The sequence below is a fragment of the Quercus suber genome, unplaced genomic scaffold (assembly GCF_002906115.3).
Source record: "Quercus suber isolate HL8 unplaced genomic scaffold, Cork oak 2.0 scaffold_191, whole genome shotgun sequence".
NCBI classification, from domain to species: Eukaryota; Viridiplantae; Streptophyta; class Magnoliopsida; order Fagales; family Fagaceae; genus Quercus; species Quercus suber.
Genome location: NW_027069649.1, coordinates 1,114,457 through 1,139,182, shown reverse-complemented (window position 1 = coordinate 1,139,182; position 24,726 = coordinate 1,114,457). Strand labels below are relative to the sequence as shown.

The 24,726-nt window shown below is 32.7% G+C and overlaps 2 protein-coding genes and 1 pseudogene across 2 annotated transcripts; 1 reads left to right on the top strand and 2 right to left on the bottom strand.

Annotated features, from left to right (window-relative positions):
* Nucleotides 1-229: 229 nt before the first annotated feature.
* On the bottom strand, nt 230-1,982 carry LOC112028610 (probable protein S-acyltransferase 4; annotated as a pseudogene).
* Nucleotides 1,983-4,232: 2,250 nt separating this feature from the next.
* LOC112029316 (farnesylcysteine lyase) lies at nt 4,233-9,506 on the top strand. The gene is given in 6 exon segments (XM_065778835.1): nt 4,233-4,943; nt 6,769-6,942; nt 7,968-8,327; nt 8,443-8,470; nt 8,473-8,617; nt 9,082-9,506. Coding segments are annotated over 6 exon segments (1,512 nt in total). The 5' UTR covers nt 4,233-4,403; the 3' UTR covers nt 9,347-9,506.
* A 4,664-nt stretch (nt 9,507-14,170) lies between these two features.
* LOC112029322 (vacuolar protein sorting-associated protein 20 homolog 2) lies at nt 14,171-18,864 on the bottom strand. Its single transcript, XM_024062011.2, has 6 exons — nt 18,566-18,864; nt 17,377-17,529; nt 16,996-17,148; nt 15,809-15,892; nt 14,591-14,750; nt 14,171-14,438 (listed from the first exon to the last, which is right to left on the bottom strand). The coding sequence occupies exons 1-6, from the start codon at nt 18,665-18,667 to the stop codon at nt 14,413-14,415; spliced, it is 678 nt and encodes a 225-aa protein (XP_023917779.2). The 5' UTR covers nt 18,668-18,864; the 3' UTR covers nt 14,171-14,412.
* Nucleotides 18,865-24,726: the final 5,862 nt, after the last annotated feature.

Genomic DNA, 24,726 nt, shown 5'->3' with positions numbered 1-24,726 from the left:
CTACAACACAATCTACAGATCATTATACACTTTGTGACGCTAATTTGTTCCACATTTCCGTCTTATCTTGAACAGTGACATATACAGGTTATAACAGCATGGATCTGAACTTTATAAGAATAGATGAAAAGGCATATAAACAATTTTCTCTGCTTTTCAGCACAAAAATTACATCCCTGAGCTTGTATTCAACCTCTATATCTAGAGAGTCGCGGCCCCTCACAATGAACTACTGCAACTTGAGAAACAAGAAATCCGTTTTATCTGCACCAAGATGTACAAGCCAATTTCCATGGCCAGTTCTGATAAGGATAAAATTGTAAATATGAACACTCACCGATGGAAAGGCATAGAGCGACGTTCCAAAAAACCCGTCAGTCTTACTTGTGTCCATTGACAAGTGACAACGGTAGGAGTCTACAGCTTTGAGCTGACGGAGTCAACTTGGGGAAGATGAAAAGCTGATCAGATTCCCCAACACCATCTCCAGTAGAGGATATTTGAATAGATCTTGCTTCATCTCCAAAAGATGAGCTTTGCATCCCATCTCCAATGGAGCTTGGAACAGATTCTTTTGGTTCTTGCTCAACAGACAATAATGAGTCAAAAGCAGGTGTTCTTTCTTCCTCTTTACTCTTAATATTATCCACCAAGTCGTCATAGTCCAAATTCCGCAATATTTCTGGAAGTGAGAAACCACTGCCCTCCACACGCTTAGTTCCCATTTCAATGTCAATTTTCTCCTTTGAGCTTACAAAAGATTCCCCATTGTTTGGAGTCAGAGATGCCACCACCATATGTTCTTGCTCATTAACAAATGATCGGAATTTATTCATTGAAGGGGGATCTTAGAGAAAAAAAACTTCTCTGAGGTTTCCCATCATTCCCTTGTTATATGGATTCTCCTTCTTATCATATCAGTAGCGGAAGTTCTCGTAAGTTGTCTGGTTTGTGCAAATCAGATAGAATGGAAAATTGTAACACCAACAAACCAGACAGCTATGAAGCAGTACACTACGAGAATATCCGATGGGATGTCATGCGACACAGCATTCCAAAAACGGCCTTTCTTTTGAAGAATGTGGTCAAAGAAAATGAAAACACATAAATGCACAAGATGGTTGAAGTTGATAGAACATGAAGAAGAACCGATAGTTACGTAATCTAATGCATTGCCCAACCCATGGACAGTGATGATCAAATCTCTGGACACAATTGTTGCAGATAGAACAATGAGAAGTACGAGGCGGGCGATAGAGCATACAAGTGTCACAGTACTTCACTTTTACTGAGTGACCATTCACAAGCACATCTTTTGTCCGGGGTAGTTTCAAAACGTCGATGGGGTAGTTAGATCAAATGCTTCATCTGATTCAGGAGGGCTTAAATTTCTAGGACTATTCCAGGATCTCTACTAGAGGTCAAGAAGAGAAATGCTAAATCCAAAACGTGATGAATAAACTCACAATCAATACAAAATACCAAAGAAGGTTATCGTTGTTCTTCATATCCTTGATTTTAAGATAAATCTTTATAGAAAAAGTAATTGCAGGGACGGCAAAAAGAGTGTGGACAGAAACAGGGATGCCACATCAGGCCCAAAGATTAATCTCCCACCACAGAAAAATTTATTACTTCCCTTCCAAACTTTGTACAACGTCTGGTGTTATCCTTCGGGTCCATACGTTACTAAGAAGAAGAAAACCCAGAACCCAGATTAGAATTTCTAATCAAAACCACAACAGAAGAACCCTCTCTTATCACACAAAANCTTAATTATTGGGAAGTCAGCTTCGTTTCAATAAAAATTAGGAAGATGGAAAAACATGATTGATTTAGGGGCATCCCATTTGAACATTCTTATAGAATATGGCTGTAGCAGATAGGAATCTTTACCATCTTAAGACACCAACCAGTCTTAGTTTTACCATGGTGGCATTGAAAACATATAAGTTAGATTCCCCAGTAGTAAAATGCGTCATATCCTGTCGTGTGATGATGTTCTATCATTAACCCATCTATTCATTTTTTTTCCCGGTATTTGATTGTCGTATCAACTCCTTTCCCTCTTCGTGTAGTTGCTAAACAGGTGTGGCGATTGAGCACCCACGAAAATTCTTTGTTTTATAAGGTGTTCAAAGCGAAGTTTTTTCCTGACTGCTCTATTATGGAATGTGATACGGCAAATAAGGGTTCGTATGCTTGGAAAAGTCTTTGTCAAGCAAGACAAGTTATAAACTTAGGCACGGTTTGGAGAGTTGGTAATGGGCAGTCAATCCAGATAAGAAGGGATAGATGGTTACCAAAACTCTCGGGCTCAAAAATTTCTTCTCCACTCTCGGTGTTACCCCTTGAAGCTAGAGTTTGTGAATTAATTAATGCCGACACACGAAGACTGAATTGGTTGATCAAGAATTCCTCCCCAAGAAGCCAGCATTATTCACGGCATCTCTCTGAGCTACCAGGACACTGCAGATAAACATGTTTGGCTGCCTTCTCCTCAAGGTAATTTTTCCACTCGAAGTGCTTATAAACTCCTTGCTGGCTCTGATAAAACATTGCTACCTTCCTGCTCAAACTCAGATCGTATCCATAAATTTAGTCAATGCTTGAATTAAGTTTTTTAATTAAAAATTACTAGTAGTATAATAAAAATGGATTAAAATACCCTTTTGACATTGATTTCATTTTCTTGGACATACTACTATCTATTTATGCTAAACGAGTGATATGGCTTAATGGACGCCACTTATTTAGCAGTTTATAGTTAGATTACTAATAAATAAAATTGGATAACATAAACATAAGGTTTGGTTTAGTGATTTTTAAGATATCATCACATGAGATCTTAGGTTTTGAACCTAAGATCAACATCTTAAGATCATCTCCAATGATTTTTAACTTCTCAAAACTTAAAAATGAACATCTTAAGATCACCCAAAGGATTTTTTATTTTTATTTTTTTGTAATAACTTGGTATTTGCAGGGCTGAGACTACAGTACACATCCAACAAGAAAATAGTTTTTTTTTTAATAGAAATAATATTTTTTTTGAGAAACAATAGAAATAATATAATATGCTGTTAAGTTCTAGTGGCGGCTCTAGGAATTTTGTTTAGGAGGGTCACTACAAAATTTTAATAAAAAGAGAACTTGAATATATTGAATTATCGAAAAAAATAATAATAATACATAAAGTTTTACAATTTTATTATATAAATTTTCAAATTTTAAATGTTACATGATAGTTCATTATGAATATCTATTACTAATGTGGGTAGCTATGAGTCTATGATCATTTTATTTTGTTAAGTTTGTCTAACATTTTTATCTTTATACAGTTATTATTATCTATTTGATTTTGTTTTCATAAAAATATTTTAGACTAAATGACTAATTTTAATTCATTGGTTCCGTATTAATTATTAACGCATACAATCACACTTATTCATGCATAAATTATACACTACCTGTCTATTTAACCATTTTTTTTTGAGACAAGTCTACTTAACCAATTAAATGCTTGAATAATCTTTTTTTGTATACAAGACAAAAATTTTACTCTAGCCTAATTTGAGTGTATATGTGTGCGAAATTCCCTCATAGAAACTTAAACCTCAGCCCTTGTCCCATAGACTCCACAAACACTTATACTTGTGGAGTGACCATCGCACCAAGGGTATGCGATGCTAATGCTTAAACAATCATTAACTTTACAATTGTTTTCTTGAATTTTACTAATTTTATTACAAAAAGTTATTATAATATGATAACAATAAATACACATGTAAAAAAGAAAAAACCCTTTCTATTTCTTAATTATTAAATTATATAAAATTATATTATATTTATATTGTACATATAAACATCTATACACATCATAATTTACATAAATACGTAACATTATAATAAAAAGTAATGTACACAATTAATATTAAACATACTCACACACATATAATATAAATTCATAATTAAAAAAAAAATTACACTTACAATTCACAAACACTTATTCTTTATTTGGTTTCTCCAAAAAAAAAAAAACATACTCTTTATTCTTAAAATCGAAAATACTTATAATAAAGATGCGTAAAATTTAAGTTAGAGTGTAAATTAAAAAAAAAAAAATTAAAGTATTAAACTTTAAAAAAAACTATTTTTTATTTTATTATTTTTTTATATATAGCTTTTTATTTTGAAGTCAGGTTCATTTTGAACCCACTGAATTTGCTTTGGCGCCGCCCCTGTTTAACCTTCCCTAGATCCATGCACAAACATAGTTTTTTAATGGTGTGAGGATTGACTCCAAATCTATCAGATCAGACAAGCTACAAAATAAGCAAAGCTATAAGCTCAAAGACATAGAGAGTAAACTAACTTCAGATAACAACAACAACAACAACAACATGGTCTCACCACTCATCTTATCCTTCTTCACCTTCTTCCTCTTCCTCTTTCTCTCTCGTCCCCAAGCTCAAGCCCAGTCCCAATCGGATCCCCAAAAAAGCCCAACAAATGACCCACCAACAATCTGCATCATCGGCAGCGGCATCGGCGGCTCCTCCGTGGCCCACTTCCTCCGCCTCTACTCCTCCTCCTCAAACTCAAACCCGTTCTCAATCCACATCTTCGAGAGAAACGGCGTCGTAGGTGGCCGCATGGCCACGGTCAACGTGAGCGGCCAGACTTTCGAAGCCGGAGCCTCAATTCTCCACCCAAAGAATTACTACGCCGTGAATTACACCCAACTGTTGGGTCTCAAAAACAAGGACCCTCCTTCCGATTCCTTCTCTCTCGGCATCTGGGACGGTCAAAAGTTCGTTTTCAAGACACACAGTTTCAGTTCCAAGATTCCCTTTGTCGACAAGATTGCCTCGCTCGCCAACTTGCTTCTCATGTTCGTGCGCTACGGCTTCTCGATCCTCAAAATGCAAACCTTCGTCGAGGTTTTTAGCACTAGTCTCTGTCTCTGTCTCTGTTTTTTAACTTTTGTTTTAGTCTTATGCCCACATGTTTTACTACATTTTTTCTTTATGGGTAATTATAGGTTTACTTTGTACTAAAAAAACATCGTACACATATTGTCAAAAAAAAAAAAAAAAAAACATCGTACACATTTGCAAAAAAATATGTTCAATACTGTACACATTCGTTAATCTATAACGTGAATCTTAGTAAAATATTTTCAAAGTAAAATCATTTTCAAGTATTTGGCAAGTGTTTGGTGTAATCTAAACATTTGGAAATGCAAACATAAACCAACCGCCACTAACCGTTGCAAAGCCAGCTAGCACAAACTCAACCGCCACAAACATAGCATAGCCACCGCTAACCATTGCAAAGTCAGCCACCACAAACCCAACCAACACAGTTACCGTCACCCACCAACCACTCCATACCCAGCCACCAACAACCATTGCAAAGCCAGCAGCCACCACACTCACCGTCATCCACCAACCCACTGTTATCCCATCCAATCAGCCACTGTCATCAACAACCCAAACACCCAAGACCGACTAAACAAACCCAAACACCGTCATCGGATCTCTATTTCAGAAAAAAAAAAAAAAAACCAATTCAGAACCAATCCACAAAGACCCAAATCTCCACCGCAACAGCTCCTTTGACCGCCGCTACCAGATCATGCCCAAAAGCTACCTTGACCACCACCAGCATCAGACCTCTCAAGAAGCCTCTTTGTGACTTTCTTTGTCTGTTCGAGATGGGTAAGAGAGAATGGCAAGAGCCCCGACGAACCTGAGAGTGATGAGCTCCTTGGTGGCTCTGGTTTGTGGGAAGACAGAACTTGAGAGTGAAAGGGAGAGTTATTGCCGGCAATGACCAGTGCCGGCGGAAGCTGGAGCTGGCAGGTGGTGCTATAGACCTGGAGCCTGGGATTGAAGGGAGAGGGGATCGGAGGTGGCTGGGTTTTTTTTTTTGGAGAGAAATCTGATTTGGGAGTGAATGGAGTGGTAAGTATCGGGTTAGGAGGGAGTGAGCAAATGTAAAATGTCTTACTAGCGTAAAATATTTTACATAAATTTGCGTAAGTATTTTACATCGAAACAACGGGTGTTAATTTGCTATTACAATGTAAATTAAGACTTTTCCCTTCTTTTTATCAATTGCTATAGTTTTTTTTTATTTATTTTTTATTTACCAATAATAACTTGCCATCTTGGCAATTATGAGATTTTTTTTACTTACTAATAACAACTTGCGGTCTCGGCAATTATGAAATTTTTTGTAACTCTAGACTTCTTGTTTGTTTTTGGTCTCAAATAGATTTGTTTTAGGAAGGGAAAATGATAAAATACTATAAATTTTTACAGCATAACCTTTACGTATATATGGCAAAGATATGATTGGTGGATTTTGAAAACATAAGAAATGAATGTTTGAATTACTTTTTTTTTTTTTTTTTTTTTTTTTTTTTTTTTTTTTTTTTTTTTGTGATTGGTGTCACATTGACTTTTTAGTAGAATTTATAGTATCCTAGCATTAGTTCGTGATGTTTGAAGTGATCGCTTTTAGTTCCTTAAATGACATGGCCAAACTAAAAACTATAATGGTCATTTTAAACTATAGATACTAAAATCACTCTGGAGGTAAAGTTTAGGGACAGTGTTTATTTTATTAAAATGCTTATGTTGATTAAAAAGTTTGTCCATTTGTCGGTATCTCTTTGAAATGCTTTTATTGCTCTATGTTTGAAGAAGAATAAGCTTCTTTCTCTCATTGTTGATCTAAATTCTATATTTTGTGGTGTAGGGTACTGTGAATAACTTCTTGAAGTACTATGAAAGGTTTGAATCCAGACCCGTTTTTGAGACAGTGGATGAGATGCTTAAATGGGCAGGTTTGTACAACCTCACCACCCGGACTCTACAAGAGGAGTTGATTGATGTTGGGTTGTCTCCCTTGTTGATAAAAGAGCTTGTCACTGTAAGAACTTGGGACTGTTTTACTTCAATGTTTCTTTCAATAATCATCTTTACTTTTTGCATATTGGTTGATTGAGTGCAGATACAACAGAAATACTTTTTTGGTACCTGATTTGGAAGGTTGAGTATGGTTATGCTTCTGGGTTGTTTTGGATTTCTTAAATGCTTGCATACAGATCGAGAGAACTATAAAATGATAAAATGATTTGTTATGATTTATGAAACATAAATGGACCAGTGAATATATTAACTCGTTGAGTATAGTTGAAGTGAAGATTTTGAGATGGTTGACTTAAGAAACAAGAAATTCTAACATCTTAATTGAGTGAAATTGGTAAGACTTTTAATCTGCCTGCATATACTGTTGGATAGTTAAATTGTCTTTAGATATATGTGAAGGATACTGGTTGGGATAGTGATTATGGTGAGATGGTCGCAGATGGGTTTGAGATACTATAGTTGGGATGGGACACTTACATATGCACCTTGAGCTATTAGACGAAAAATTCCAGAAGAAGCCATTTGCCAATACTGAAGACCTAACTGTAGAAATTCACATAGATTTGGGAATTCACAACCTCATATCAAGCATGAAGATGTGGAAGGCTGCTTGCCCTATTGACATTTCCCAGCTTCAAGTTTAAACATCACTTCCTTTCCATTGGCTTTTGCCGTTTGCAAGAAACATTCTGGTCTAATGGGTGACGATGAGACAATTGTCTACTGTTGCATTTGGTTTGAGTTAGGACATGCTATATACTTTCCTTAGCAGCTTTTATTGCAATTCTTCAAATTAGCAGTAGTTATCTTCAACCTTTTTGTCTTTTCAGTTCTTAACTGGTGAATATCTAAGGAGAAGCATCCTTCATCAGTTTTTCAGTATTAGTATCTTACTTATTCTCAGTATAATGGAAGATGATGTAATTTTGATCTGTTGAAATATAAAATTGACCTGGAACTGGATCATTTTAAAAAAAAATAATTTTTCAAGATTCATCATAATTAAAATTCTGTTGATTTATGCAGGTCACCACAAGAATCAATTATGGCCAAAGTGCCTCTATCAGTGGACTTGCTGGTGCAGTTTCATTGGCAGGATCTGGTGGAGGAGTGTGGGCTATTGAAGGAGGGAATTGGCAGATGGCTGCTGGACTCATTAATCGTTCTGATGCTGCATTGCACCTCCATGAAGAAATAGATTCTGTCTCTTATCTTGGAGAATATTATGAACTTAACTCCACAAAAGGAAATAGTTACAAATGTGAAGTTGCAGTGGTTGCCACTCCTCTGGATGAGTTGAATATTCAGTTTACTCCTCCAATTTCAATTCCTAAGAGAAAATTACAGCACACACATGCAACTTTTGTAAGGGGCCTTTTAAATCCGGTAAGTAACCTAGCAACTGTTAATACCTATATGTCAGACTTTTTGTGTGTGCGCACACGTATAGTCCATACTTTATTTTCCTTTTTCTCAAATCTTGATGTGTTGTTATGTCAAGGGATATTTCGGCCTGGATGCTGTATCAGAAATCCAAAACTGGTGGCCACTCTAGAGGATCCTGACCTTCCATTCACAAGCATTTCAGTTCTCAAGAAACATGATGAGAAAGATTTTACTTACAAGATATTCTCCCGGGAACCCATGGCAGATATCTTACTGGATAGCTTCTTTAGGTAATATTTTAAATTCACTATATATATATATATCTTTTTTTCTTCTTCTGTTTTTGTTTCCTTTCTTTCTTCTTCTGTCTCTGTTTTCTTTCTTTTGGATTGGATTTTAGTTACAATTTACTGTATGGGAAGTTGATTTTTATTGATGTCCTTGTGATCTGCTACAGAAGTTACTCACTTGCACCTTTCAAGGTTGCTGCTAAAATCAGTAATTATGCAGGATCTGGGTTAATGTCTTGATACCTAATTAAGACGTGGGAGGTTGATATAAAAAAAAAGTCGATTTCTGTCAGTTTGCTTACTTCTAGTTGGCAAGGCAGTAATAAAATAGGTGTAGTTGACAAGTTAAATTAATTTGATTTTCACCATTTATTGATTATCACCATCATTGAACTATAAATGAACTAAATGCTGAACCCTTGAATGCTTAGATACTAATTTCTGTTTATTGCTGCTACTGTCAGTGTGCGGCAGGAGACCATTCGAATTGATTGGGGTGCTTACCCTCATTACAATGCTCCTGAAGAATTTGCACCATTTATCTTGGATGATCGGAATTTGTACTATGTGAATGCTTTTGAGAATGCAGCTAGCACAGTGGAGACAAGTGCCGTTGCAGCCGAGAATATAGCTCGACTAATCCTGTCAAGATTTTTTAGCCGAGTACTCTTGATCTCATCTAACTTGGGCTCAAATTCTGATGGACAGATTTTGCATGTGGATCTGTAAATTTTGTATGTAGGCATACATTTTAAGTGAAACATTTTCAGATTCTAGTTAAGACCATGATGTAATATTTTGTAAAATAAGTAATGTACGTCTGGCAAAGAAACTTGTATGGAATGTTGTATTTATAGTTTGTTTGGAATGTGATGAAAAGTTTAGCTTATTTGAGTTTTTTTTTTTTTTTTTTGGTACTATTCATGGGTCTTATTGTACTATTTAGCTAGTTTTTAACATTTTTTTTTTCTACATTTTCAGCAAAAAAGTTTTCAATTTCAGTTAAATAAGTTGTTTCCAAATGGACTCACATATATGATTTTATGGTTTGGACTGTTTGGTGTTAATCTATATCTATATAATAATATTTAAAAATTGAAGTGTAACATTTATTATTACTTTTGTTCATAGTTATTAGTATCTCAATCCTTATCTTTAGATCTTAAGATTTTAAGATCTTACATTCCTAAAACGTCGGATTTCACTAGAATCTCTACTAAAGTAAAATCTGTGTGGGATCTCGATTCGGATCTTATTGGATCTTGATCTCATAGCAATACTAAAAATCTTGTGCTATAAAGGGAAATTCAAAATTTTTTTTGGTTAATTTCGGGCCTTTAAATGGAGCTCAAAGCTCCAAACTGATGAAAAAAAATATAATAAATAGATCAGCCCCGTGGCCCTAGCCCAAATTGATTACAATATATATATATATATATATAAAGCAAAATATAAAACCTAAGGTTCATGTCAGATTTCACCTTAATCTAATAAACAAAATCACCAAAGATAGAAGAGACTACTAGAGAGTAGAAGGAGAGTGCGAGAAATTGAGAAATTCAACGGTGACACCTCTGTGAGAGAGACCATTGATAACGAAGGTGATTTTTTTTTTTTTTTTTTTAAATTTATTATTTTGTAATTCTGCTAATAATGACGAGAATGTTGTTTATAATGATCAACCGTATTTTGAAGAACTTATCCAAGATAACCAAAACTTGGCCTTGATGATTGAGTGTGTTTGTGGTGTTGTTTGAAACATTGTTATTTGCTTTGTGTTGTTTATGTGAGACATTAGGTATTGACATTGCTATTTGCTTTGAGTTATTTATGTGAAACATTATGTATACTTTGAGTTGTTTAACTTAGAAGTTAGTATTTGTGAGTTGTAACTTTTGAACTTTGAACTTTGTTTATGTATTTGTAATTTAGAACTTTATCTCTTATTAGTAATTTCACTAATTTGTATCAATTTTTTTTTCAATGTTTCTTTAAAATATATCATGAATTATAATTGTAGTTTTTTTTTTAGTATATTTTTTTTAATTGGAAAGTAAGATCTTATGATTCTCGTGTCAATCCTACAATATGATCCCCGAACCCTCTCACCGATCCTACAATGTAATCCCCAAACTTCTCATTGATTCCGAGTAGGATCTCGATCCTAATAAGCTTCTTCCTATTGAGCCATATTAGCGTAACATTTTTGTCCATTTAGTCTATTTTAGACTAATAGGACCTTAAATTGATTCTTTTTATAGTTGCCTTTTCAATTTTAGGCTTAAAAATTCAGTATTTTTTCCTTTAATTTTAGGTTGAAAAGTATGAAATTTTATTTTATTTGGGCAAAATTATTTAGTTTTGAGTTTAAAAATACAAACAAAATAGACATTAGAAATTAGAGATATGGGCCCTAAAAAAGTAATAACAATTTTTAATATTCAAAAGAAAACCTTAAATTTCAAGTTTCAATAATATAGGCAATATAATAATTTAAACTTTTTCTCAAAAAAAATTTAGACTTAATTTAACATGTTACATTTGTTTTACAGAATGAGTGTATATATTTTTTAATATTCTTAGATATATTCAAATTAGTTAACCGATTATGATATATATATATATATATTTTTTTTTTATTAAAAAAGTTCTTTTAATAACATTTTCACAATTTAACATTAGTTGCAAATTCACATGATGCATGGGAAAATGTAATGCAATAATTTTATAAGAATATAATGTAAATTTTATAAGTTAAATAGTGCATGTGTTGTAATGCGTTTTGCATTCAACAACAACAACAAAGTGATAATGTGATATATTTAGTTTCTTTATTATTGGGAAGTTAGCTTCGCTTCAATAAAAATTAGGAAGATAGAAAAGAGTCCAAATCTTCTGTCTCACTTTTTCTGCTCTAATCTATACTACAGTTATTAATTAATAGTAATTAATAACTGTAGTATAGACTTAGCGGTGGCATTTGGGGTATGGTGTAACGGTCTGCCATCAGGAACACCCTTTAGGCTAGGGTAGTGGCCAGAGGGCGTGCCAGTCTTCTCTCTTGCCACACCGGCTTCGTAGTAGTGATTATTTACTAGAGTGAAGGAATTGTTTAAGGTCAACGCAAAAGCCCCGTGCAGTGCATGGGCAAGGAGGGTGAGGCTCAGTGGTGGGAATGAAGTAGATGGACAGACTTTTGTTTTGTATAATTCGGGTGTGATTGTGACTTTGTTGAAGGTGATCAGTATTTGCAACACCATTATACATGAAGAACATTGTCGAGATACAGATCTGTACAATCCAATATGGAAATATTTGTGCTGAAAAAACACACGTACACAATTGCAAGAATCCATTAAAAAATATGCAGTACATGTTTAGATGCAGGTTGCCAGGAGATGGTTCATTAAAGTTAGCATCCAACTTGACATGATGGCCGATGCCAATCTCAGTTTATATATATAAAATAGATCAGCCCAGTGGCCCTAGCCCAAATTGATTACAATATATATATATATATATAAAGCAAAAAATAAAACCTAAGGTTCATGTCAGTTTTATAAACAAAATCACCAAAGATAGAACAAACTACTAGAGAGTAGAAGGAGAGTGCGATAAATTGAGAAATTCAACGGTGACACCTCTGTGAAAGAGACCATTGATAACGAAGGAGATTTTTATTTTTTATTTTTAAATTTATAATTTTGTAATTCTGCTAATAATGACGAGAATGTTGTTTATAATGATCAACCGTATTTTGAAGAACTTATCCAAGATAACCAAAACTTTGGCCTTGATGATTGAGTGTGTTTGTAGTGTTGTTTGAAATATTGTTATTTGCTTTGTGTTGTTTATGTGAGATATTAGGTATTGACATTGCTATTTGCTTTGAGTTATTTATGTGAAACATTATGTATACTTTGAGTTGTTTAACTTAGAACTTAGTATTTGTGAGTTGTAACTTTTGAACTTTGAACTTTGTTTATGTATTTGTAATTTAGAACTTTATCTCTTATTAGTAATTTCACTAATTTGTATCAATTTTTTTTTCAATGTTTCTTTAATATATATTATGAATTATAATTGTAGGTTTTTTTTAGTATATTTTTTTAATCGGAAAGTAGGATCTTACGATTCTCGTGTCGATCCTACGATATGATCCCCGAACCCTCTCACCAATCCTACAATATAATCCCTAAACCTTCTCATTGATTCCGAGTAGGATCACGACCCTAATAAGCTTCTTTCTACTGAGCCTTATTAGCGTAACATTTCTTTCCATTTAGTTTATTTTAGACTAATAGGACCTTAAACTGATTCTTTTTATAGTTGCCTTTTCAGTTTTAGGCTTAAAAATTCAATATTTTTTCTTTAATTTTAGGTGGAAAAGTATGAAATTTTATTTTATTTGGGCGAAATTCTTTACTTTTGGGTTTAAAAATACAAACAAAATAGACATTAGAAATTAGAGATATGGGCCCTAAAAAAGTAATAAAATTTTTTAATATTCAAAAGAAAACCTTAAAATTCAAGTTTCAATAATATAGGCAATATAATAATTTAAACTTTTTCTCAAAAAAAATTTAAACTTAATTTAACATGTTACATGTGTTCTACAGAATGAGAGTGTATATATTTTTTAATATTCTTGGATATATTCAAATTAGTTAACCGATTATGATATTTTTTTTTTTTTTATAAAAAAAGTTCTTTTAATAACATTTTCACAATTTAACATTAGTTGCAAACTCACATGATGCGTGAGAAAATGTAATGCAATTATTTTATAAGAATATAATGTAAATTTTATAAGTTAAATAGTGCATGTGTTGTAATGTGTTTTGCATTCAACAACAACAAAGTGATAAAGTGATATATTTAGTTTCTTTATTATTGGAAAGTTAGCTTCGCTTCAATAAAAATTAGGAAGATAGAAAAACATGAATGGTAGGGGCATCCAATTTGAACATTCTTCCTGGCTAGCTGTACCATATAGGAATCTTAACCATCGTAAGACACCAACCAGTCTTACCATGGTGGCATAGAAGACATAGAAGTTAGATTCCCCAGTAGTAAAATGCATCATATCCTGTCGAGTGATGGTGTTCTATCATTAACCCATCTATTCATATTTTTTTTTCCCGGTATTTGATTGTCGTATCAACTCCTTCCCTCCTCGTGTAGTTTATTGACCACTTATATAATATTCTCATGCCATTTGGACAATAAGTTTCAGATTTTTTTTCTTCTTCATTTTATTATTAAGTTGGACATAAGAAAGCAAAAACAAAAACATAGACTTAGCGGTGGCATTTGGGGGTACGGTCTGCCATCAGGAACACCCTTTCGGCTAGGGTAGTGGCCAGAGGGCGTGCCATTCTTCTCTCTTGCCACAACGTCTTCGTAGTAGAGATTATTTATGAGTGTGAAGGAATTGTTTAAGGTCAACTCAAAAGCCCCGTGCAGTGCATGGGCAAGGAGGGTGAGGCTTAGTGGTGGGAATGAAGTAGATGGACAGACTTTTGTTTTGTATAATTCGGGTGTGATTGTGACTTTGTTGAAGGTGATCAGTATTTGCAACACCATTATACATGAAGAACATTGTCGAGATACAGATCTGTACAATCCAATATGGAAATATTTGTGCTGAAAAAACACACGTACACAATTGCAAGAATCCATTAAAAAATATGCAGTACATGTTTAGATGCAGGTTGCCAGGAGATGGTTCATTAAAGTTAGCATCCAACTTGACATGATGGCCGATGCCAATCTCAGTGGACCGTTTTTCCCAATCAGGCAGGCAATGGTTCCTCCATAACTGTTTCAAAAAAATTTCTAGAATTAGCGAATACAAATTGAGAGAGAGAGAGAGAGGGAGAGAGTGGTTACTCCATAACTGTTTCTAAAATTTTTCTAGCATTAGCGAATACAAATTGGGAGAGAGAGAGAGAGAGAGAGAGAGAGAGAGACCTTTTCGCTTTGTGGAAACTTCAGCATCATCTGCAACCACTTCATGTGTGACTGGTGGTTTGGTCGGTACATCTGGAAGGTCCAACTTTTCATCATGTTCTTCAGGAGATTGTATTGTAGTGGGAACATTAGGAACGTTAGGCAGATCTTGAACAGTGATCTGAACAAATGAAGGGAAATTTCTTTTTAGGATAAGGCATAGCTACAATTTAAGGGGACAATGCCAATGTGACCATACAAAGTCAAAATCCCAAAAGACGAAGACCATAAAGAGACTATATTGTCTCGAATGAATGTTCAAGCTACAGATGGAAATGGAATTAGTTCAAATAAATTCAATTAGCTGCACAAAGCAATAAAATTAGGAAACTCAAGCTCAGGCACAGAGACTTCCAACATTTTTAGTCTTCTATTTGATTTTCTAAAGAATTCATTACAACAACCATAAAATTAGTGTGTGAATTATGAAACTCCATTTTCTTTGCAGTGAATTAAAAGATCTAATGCCAAGGGCCTAATGACCAACATGGGAAACTGCACAGATTAAAGCTCATAATTCATCTTGGATTTGTTTGATGGGTAATACATGAACAATTGTGGAAAGAGCTAAAACATATTTCAAATGTTGATAGCTTGCAAAATACAAACTGAAAGGAACTCTTGAATCTGAAGGCTTGTATAGATCTGGGGAAAAAATAATAGTAATAATAGTGATAACAATAATGCATACTATACCTTTTCTGGCAAAGGTGTCCAAATGCATTAGCAGGACAAGAAAAAGATAATCATTAAATGCTACAGAATTTGTTACATTTCTAAAAGCTGTACACAGAATACCCCACAAGTCAGCCCCATCCCAACTCCCAACCATGTTTGGTATGCACCAAATGCAAATTCTAGCATTTTAGATAGTAATATTGCAGGAAAATGAATGATACAGTGCCACAGTGCAAAGCCTTGATGGTCCTAATACAAGAACTGGCTGCTACATTTAGAATTGAGAAAAAGTGAATTCCCCAAGTATAAATTCTAATGACCAAACAGGAATAAAGATTTGAACTTAAACAACTTAAATACAGCAAAATTAGTCATGGTATGGACAACAAGACAAATACACAGGAGAAAACATTTATCACATTTAAACTGTAAACTTTATACAAATATAAACAACTTCAGGCTGGATATGAACCAGTTGTCCGAATAGAAAAATATACGCACCTGACTTTCCAAGTTCTCAAATTCTGCTAAAATCTCTTCTTCATCTTCTGCTGATAATTTCTCCCCCAATATTGCATTAATTTCCTTCAAAATTGTATTTAACATGACAACACATACATTAGAAATTAACTATAAATTTTCAAAATATAATAAGATACAAAGAATGGGAAATAAGTAGCTGAATAAGAAGTAGTTATGATTCATAATTAAAGCAATCAGATTAATACAAGCAAGTGCCATAAAAAGCATGGGATGAACAAATAAAAATGGTCCCCTTGTAATTACAAGAAGCAGTGCAAATTAGTATGTAGATGGATCCTAAGCAAATAAAATGCACACCATAAACATGATAAGGGAATGCAAAGGGGGATTATCCACACACCTTTTTAGACAGGAGGCCTAATTGGCTAAATTCAGTTTACAGCACAGTTGTTTGGAAAACAAAGCTGAGATATGATCATCTCTACGTCCAGCATCTTTTTTGAACAAACCAAGTTATGAAATTCATGGTAAAGAGAATATCTGGTGTATTTATTAGGAGAAACTATAATAGGGAGATGCCCATCAAATTGATGGAACCACAATCTTTTTTTTTGAAAATAAAAGTGAAATTTTGTTCTAATTTAGACAATTTAGGTTAAGTATCTCTTATACACTAGATAATTGAGTGGGAACACAAATTTAACTCTTATTTTTACTAGAGAATCAAGGCTATTTGTTTGCTCATATGTGCATTATATTCACCATACAAATAAGGGTAAAATATAGATCACTTTATTTCACCTGATTCAATTGAATTTTGAAAATTGTGTACCCTCATGCTTTATGGATTTGTTTGAATGGTTTAGATCAATAAATTATATGATTATTACAAATAAAAAAGGGTGCAAATACACACCTAGAAGATGCCACTGCTGCAATTATATGTCAAGTGAACTTAAGAGGCAAGAGCTAATGAATATCCTAAAATAATTAGACATACCACCTCATCATATAACAAATAGTCCTACATCTAATAGAGCTGGGGTAGACGAAGAAACTAAGGAAATTCCTGAAGTTCTTTTGAGAAGACCAAAAAAATGTTTCTCATTTTAAAATTGTATTGTATCAAAATTAAGTAATATGCTAATCTCCACCATGCAGTAAAAGAGAAACGGAGAAAATAAAAGAGCCAGAGTGAAGCTCACATCTTGATAAGCTCTGGCTTCATCGGTGTCATCCATAAGCTTTTGCACATCCTCCAGGTTTATCTCACTTTGAATGGCTTTAATTGCATTATTACCAGACTTCAAACTGTCAAAGACAGCTTTCTGCTTGCTTGCGAGTTCAATATCTGCCAACTGAACCAAAATTTTAAGTTGGGATATGTACACGTTTTCTTAAAGAATGCAATCATAAGAAGCTTGAAAGAAATTTTTAAAAATATCTGCAATAAATAAAAGCCAGTACTTCCTTTTACATTGGAGAAACAAAAGTTAAGCCCATCCTATTGCAATTGAAAAGGCGCCCAAATTGGTTGAGTGAAAATTTTCAATAAAAAAAAATAAAGCTGCGAATGGTATAATTACTTGCTGCTCGACGTTAATAAGCCAGGCATCAACTTGCTTCAATAATTCTTCTTGCGTTTTTTTCTTCTTCAATGCTAACAAAGCTCTGTCCTTTCTCTTTTCACGAATCAAGTCTTTTGCAGCTTGCTTTTCTGCTTCAATGACAGCATCAAGCTACAAGAAGTAAAACACAAAAGGAAGCAACATAAGGGCTTAATCACATGAAGATGCATAAAAGGCCGCACCAGAGCACAAAACAGCAATCTTTTGTAGGGTCTAGAAGAGATCTTTGGTAGGCAGCCTTACCCTTATGAAGATGCATAATAATTCAAATTAAAGTTTCATTACGACTTACCGAAACAAGTTACAAATCAATTAACTTAACAAGATTGTGATCTTTCAAAAGATAAAACACACTCACATGCACACACTCTTATACTTCTAATAATTTACATCTAAAATTTTAAACATAATGTTTCAGTAGTCTACACTTCACTTCACGCACAAGGTTTATAAAACAAATTGAAAGTAACGAAAACCCACAAGTAACGAAAACCCACATCTAAAATTGAAAGTAAGAAAAGGTTTATAAACCCTTAGTGAATATCTGTTAATTAAAAGTAACGAAAACCCACATGAAATTGCACCCGACACCAATTGGGCAGTGAAAAATCCTACACATGAATGCCAAACAAAACGATAGCACCTTCATTAAATCCGTCCCATGACGATTGCTCTTTATCATCAAGTCTCAAAACACCAATTGGAATTTGTCGTAAGCAGGATTCAAACCTAGGTCCCTTATTTGACGAGAAACTTTAGCAGTTGAGCTAACTTAAACCCACGTCTTTGTTAAATTGTGTTTATCTGTTAGCATGTTTACACATGATTTCACCATTTTATAGTCACATGATCAAACACCCAAATGGGTTCCGAGCAAAATTTTCATATGTTCCATTAAATTTAAGTTATCAGAGATTTTCCAAAAAACCATAGATTGCCCATTTTTTCTAAAACCTATTGAAACTTCAGAATTTGAGTTGAAACTCTATCATTTGTCACGTAGTTATCAACAATTTGTGATCATTTACTTGAGTTTATCACACACAAAAATTCCCTAAATTTCGAATTGAAAATGGAATTGCAAAACAATAGAATTCCCTAAACTTGAAAAGAAAGCAAACAGAGTTAGTAGAAATTAGTGGGGTACCTGTCGTTGATAATCGGCGAGCTTGCGGCGTTGGGTCTTGAGAGAGAGAATTGCTCGATCTACTTCTGTGATCTTGGGCTTCTTCACAAATAAATTCCCCATCTAATCTATTCCTATTTGATTTTGTTTGTTTTTTTAGGCTTAATTTGATTGGGATTAGAGAGAAAAATGAATGGGGAAACAGTAACACCTTCAGGTTTTACAGAGCTGAGAGCTCCCTTCTCCGTTCAAAACTCCTTTCCCATCTGTCCCGCAAGCTTTTCCAATTCAACAGTCCAACTCGAATATTCTAAATGTTTTTACTACTCTATCTTAAATTGTTTGTCTATTTAGAAAATCCAAATTTCCAACATTTTAAAAAAAAAAATCTTATTTAATATCAATATATTTTTAGTTAAAAAGTGTATAAGTTTCTAAAATTATCTTGGTTAATTTAAACTCGAATAAAAAAATAGTATTGATTTTTTAAATAAAATAAAAGGCAAGTTATAAAATTTAGGCGAAAATTATTTATTTCAGTTGTTTAACTTTTATTTCATTCTATTCTATTGAGTTCTTTAATTTATCCAATTCAAACATTTCGTCTAATTTTGTTAAAATTTTTCCATTAAAAAACTATTTTTCTCACATGGAAAAAATTTATAAAATTAATTAAAATGTTTTATAGATTTTTTAAGAATAATTTTTTTTTTCAAATTTTTTTCATTAGTTAATTTGAAATTGGATGAAAAGCCTAAATTGAATAAATTTGAAATTTACAAGTCTCAATTAAATGAAAGAAAAGTTAGATGGTTAGAATGAATTTCAGTCTAACTTAGAAGGTGTAATTTGCATTTTAACGTAAAATTTATTAATTGATTTTTCAAAGAGTACATCTGGGACATCCTAAAACTAAATAAGGGACCAATAATTTATTGAAAATTTTCCTAATGTTACATATATGAAAGTCCAAGGGTTCGAGTTGGAACAAGTTTAGGACGAGGATCAATTCGTCACTCAATATGATCTTGGGAGAAACTTTCTTACCTGTTCCCGTTTGATGAATTGAATGAAACCATCCAATGAAACATACGAAATCATTTGTATCCAGTCAACTGGTGAACCCTCGGACTTGGGCAGGTCATCGGTTACAAGAAATCATTTTTTGCAATATATATATATATATATATATATAAAACAAATATCAAAATATGATATTCTTTATTATTAATTTTTTTTTTGGTGAAGAGGAATTAGATTAAAACAAACTAAAATGTGTACAGAGTAGCCGGCAGAGCCTGTTCAAGAACAGACCATTACAATCAAAATCTAAAAAACTAGAGATGTCCACAGGCGGATTCTCAAAAACAGTAAAATCAGCATGATATTCTTTATTATCTACCTATGTCTATGAGTAGTGTCATATATTTTGTTCAAACTCAAATCTAGAAAAAAAAGGAGGGTTGTAGTAAGTTGATGGCCAATGTAAAATTTAGTCACTCTTTTGTGAATGAATCTAATACAAATTATTGGAAAGATTTTAGAATGAGGAAATTTGCTGAAAGACAGAGGTAACTCCTATTGATAAAAAGATGAGATAGAGTTGCTTAAGATGGTTTGGTTATGTTTAAAGGAGAGCAACTAATGAATTAATAAGAAAAAATGAGTTGATCCAAGTTGAGGGAATGAAAAATTGTAGAAGAAGGCAAAAAAAAAAAAAAAAAAAAATACTAATGAATTAATAAGAAAAAATGAGTTGATCCAAGTTGAGGGAATGAAAAATTGTAGAAGAAGGCAAAAAAAAAAAAAAAAAAAAAATCACATTAGTAGATGTAACAAAAAAGGATATGTCAACTAAGGGAATAATAGAAAGCATGACTTTAAATAAAGTAAAATATTTGACTTTGGGTTTGAAGTATGCCCTATTTGTTAGTGGCTTATAGTGTTTGGAGGAAAATAATATATATGACTGACCATAACTATACTGTCGAGGATTCATAGTCGGTTCCAAAATTTTGGGACTAATACTTTTTTTTTTTTGTTACAGTTGTTGTTTAGCATAATAGACATGTATTATTATTTTGCTTACTCTTTTTTTAGGAAATTATTTTGTTTACCTTAGATTTTTATTAATATGCATGCACTCTTTATTATGAAAAAAACTATATATATGCATAAGCACTCGTGAGCATTTTAAAAAAGGAAAAAATTTGGCTCCTGACCTGTTTGAATCTATCTTGCTCAAACCTATTATAAGGCAATTAAAGAGATTATCCATGTCTAGTTTCATTCATATGACCATTTAAAAAAGTCACGCGATTTGTTAAATAATACATTTAGATAGACTTATAATTTGTCACGTAGTGGATTAAAAAAGATGACTCCAAACTAATTCAGAGCCAAACTTTATCATATAAGAAATGTTTTTTTAAGGATAAAAATGTTTTATTCTTTTTTTTAATCCTAAACATGTACTTGAAAATGAAATGAGAAAAAAAAAGAGATTGAATATAATAATTTAAAAAACCATGTTTATGAAAGTTATGTTTGTACATGGAATTATCTTCTTCTTTTTTATTTTTTTATTTTTTTATCATTTAAAAAAAAGTGGAGGGAGATTCTATTAGAGCAAGTAAATAGAGAAGATTATAAAAATCTTTTTTCTTTTAAAAATAAAATTCTTTTACATCACAAATGGCAACGTCACAGGACCACCTTATCCTGGAAAAAAAATTATTATATATAAATATTTTTAAAATGTTATGATTTGTCTACTCTAAAAAAAATTGTGACTGTCCTAAATATTTTTAGGCCCAACAAAATTAAAGTTTGGACCCCTTAACAATATATTAGACCCTTTCAAATAAAAAAAAAGTCCAAGAAATATTTTATTGAACTAAAATTTTAAAGAAATCTAGATTGCAGTATTGATAATGTGACTATTATGCAATGATTTCAAAATATAAAAACTCGTAGAAGGAAATTGTAAATTTTATATATATGCGTGTTTTTTTTTTTTGTTATTGCTAATATATGAAATTTTATTTTAATTAGATTTTGTTTAATTGAAGTTTATTTATGACCACATTGGGAAAAGTTCTTCCGCCACAGGTTTTTAGGATTAAACTTGCTAGCCATCACCATTTTTTTTTTATTATATATTTAATTATTCTACATTTTTTTTTGTCTCTTTCCTTTTAGAAAAATTATCTTATGAGACTATCTCATGAAACATTCTGTGGGGTGCTTTTTAGCTCTAGGCCAAAGGACTTGGTCCTTTGTAGCCTTTGGCTTTTTGCAATCCCACATCGAAGGCAACTCCCTCCCCCCTCTGCCTTATAAGCGTGAGCTGAAGAGAAAGGAGTACCATTAGTTACAAGGACCAAGTCCTTTGGTCTGGAGCTAAAAAGCACCCCACACATCACTCTCATAACATGTGAATTGAATAGGTGTGTGAGCCATAAAATGCAAGATGGTGTTAGTAGTATGCCAATGCGATGAAGAAATTTAATTAAAAAATTTATATAAAGAAAAATTATATTTTAAAAATATTGTTGAAACTTTAGTGAGCCATTTGAAATTTATTAGAGTTTCATATCCATTAAATTATCAAAATACAAGCTACTTAGAATGTGGATGGAATATAATGGATAAATTTTGTCATATTAGAATACAAAATTATGATTGATAATTAAAAAAAAAAATTAAAAATTTTCTTCATCTGAGAATTAGTCTCTTCCAAAAGGGAAGGGGGATAAATCTGCCTACTATGTCCCCTCTCAAACATTGTAAAAGTTAGAGTTTTGTGTACCGATTACAACATTTATTTTTTATTTTGAAATTTTTGGTAATATAATTTAGATTAGAGTAGGATCTTAAAATTCTTGAAACTTATCTAATAGAGTTTGACCTAAAGTGAATTATCCTAAATTCCTAATTAGTGAGAATGTAATCATTTGTCGCAAAGAGAAGATAGCTACTTGGTGTAAATACAACTTTTATAACTCTACTTTTATCATATAATATATGATATGATATGATATAATAAAATTTATATGGAACTATCCATATAGCTTTTATAATGTTTTAAAATTCTAATGGAGGATGTGAATATTGAAGCTTTATAAGGAATATATATATATATATATATATAACCTACTCAATTAAAAGAAATGCATATTAGAATAATAAAATGCAAAAAAGAGCTCAATTTCAAAAGCCTAAGTTTATCATTATAAAAAAAAGGTCAAAGGCTTTCATTTCATATTATAATAGTTAGTGACTTATGCAACTCACGAAAAATTTTCGAGCTTTCATATCATATTATACTAGTCAATAGCTTGTGTAACTAATGAAAAAAATTAGAAAAATACTATAATTATTCTTTATCTCTCTCTCTTTTTTGGTCTAACTATGAAATATAAAAAGGGTAAATTGCAAAATAAACTTCTAAAGTTTGGAGGTTTTTAGATTTTATATCCTAAAATTTCAAAATATAGAATATGTCCCCTAATGTTATATGTTATTGGGATCGTTAGCCCATCCATTAGTTTTTGTTTTTATTATTATGATGTATCCGTTAAGTGCCACGTTGACTTATGATGTGTACTAGTAGGTCCAATCAAATTGTGATAGGTGGACTTGTTTAAATACACTTAAAAAGCTTTTTAAAAAATAAATAAATCCTAAAATATATAAAATAAAATAATTCAAATATTTTTTTCTTTTTTAACATATTTTGGAAGAACTGAAATTCCATGCCAAGACTTTTGACATTTTCTTGGCATCCAAACAGAAGCCAAGAATCCTAAATCCCCAACAGCCAAAGCCAAACAAACGAAAAATTGAAAAATCCACTTTTCAAAACTCACATGACGACCCAAAAGTAGACTATCAAAGCTTCTCTCGCATAAAAAATTCAATAATCTTACTTTGATGCATATGCCAAACAAAAGCATGTATGTTTACCGTAAAAAATTCAGATTCAATAATCGTTTTGTATTTTGCTGTTGATGCTGTATTTCTTTACTTTGCTATGCTGATGTGATGAGTACGACAACATTTACATATATATATAAGCTTTCACCCACATCCAAACATGTCAAAGCAAGTTCTCCTCTTTACTTGTATAAAGATCTGCATACTAATGAATGTGCTAGGCAAAAGAAGACTCTCGAATCGATAATCGACTTCATTGATGCCTAAATTGAATAGATACTTTCTGATTTCTCTATAAATTATCATCTAAATTTACTGTTGGGTGAAATTGTTAAGCAACAATCAAATCAGATCATGGTCAACCTCTCAAACCATTACTGAACAACATACAATTACCCTTCTCTTCCCTATAGAGATAATATTTAGCATAAATATCACTTGGAATTACCCTTCTCCTCATCGTAAAGACCTACGCCATAAGCAAAAATGAAGACATTTATGTTGGATGTACTTATTGACCGATACAAGGTTGGTGAATTTACTGGTTTGCTAACATCTGATTTGGATTCTCTTATGGCATGTTTGGATGTTTAAAAAAGGAGGGAGAGTAGAGTAGAGGGAGGGAGAGTAATGCAATTACCTTGTTTGGAAGTTTTTTAAAGAATGAGAGGGAGGGGTTTGGAGGAGTTTGGAGGGGTTTGGACTCCCTCTTACCCCCCAATTTTAATTTCCCCAAATTGGAGAGATTTGGAGGGGGAGTAGAGTACATAAACTATTGACCAAGTAAATTACCTAATTTATCCTTATTATATTAACAAAATTACACAAGGGGAAGGGCTAATTACTCCCTTCCCCCTTACTAATTTTAAAAACATCCAAATAAGGTGGAGGTGAATCATTCTCCTCTACTCTCCTCCCTACTACTCCCCTTCCCTCTACTCCCCTCTACTCTCCTCCCTCTCTAAACTTCCAAACAAGCCATTAAAGATGTGAGTGAGAACATTTCAAGGGATTGTGGATTCAGGGCACTTTTTGAATGTTGTTTAAAAATGCAATTACAAGGCTAATTACTATTGAGATTAGGGTATGCACGCTATTAGTCTTGTCCTTTGTTTCAATTATAAAAAATCTTTATCTTGGATTGTACTTCTATCTTTAAAATATTACTAATGTGTAACTCCGTTCATATGCACGAGTACAATTAAAAACAGTCACAATTACATGGTTTAAATTATACATTTTTT

Coding starts and splice junctions, on each gene's coding strand:
- LOC112029322 (XM_024062011.2), bottom strand. CDS start 18,667: ATGGGGAATTTATTTGTGAAGAAGCCCAAGATCACAGAAGTAGATCGA. Junction 17,530..18,565: donor TCGCCGATTATCAACGACAG/GTACCCCACTAA, acceptor TACTTCTTGTAG/CTTGATGCTGTCATTGAAGC. Junction 14,439..14,590: donor AGTTTCCACAAAGCGAAAAG/GTCTCTCTCTCT, acceptor TTTTTGAAACAG/TTATGGAGGAACCATTGCCT.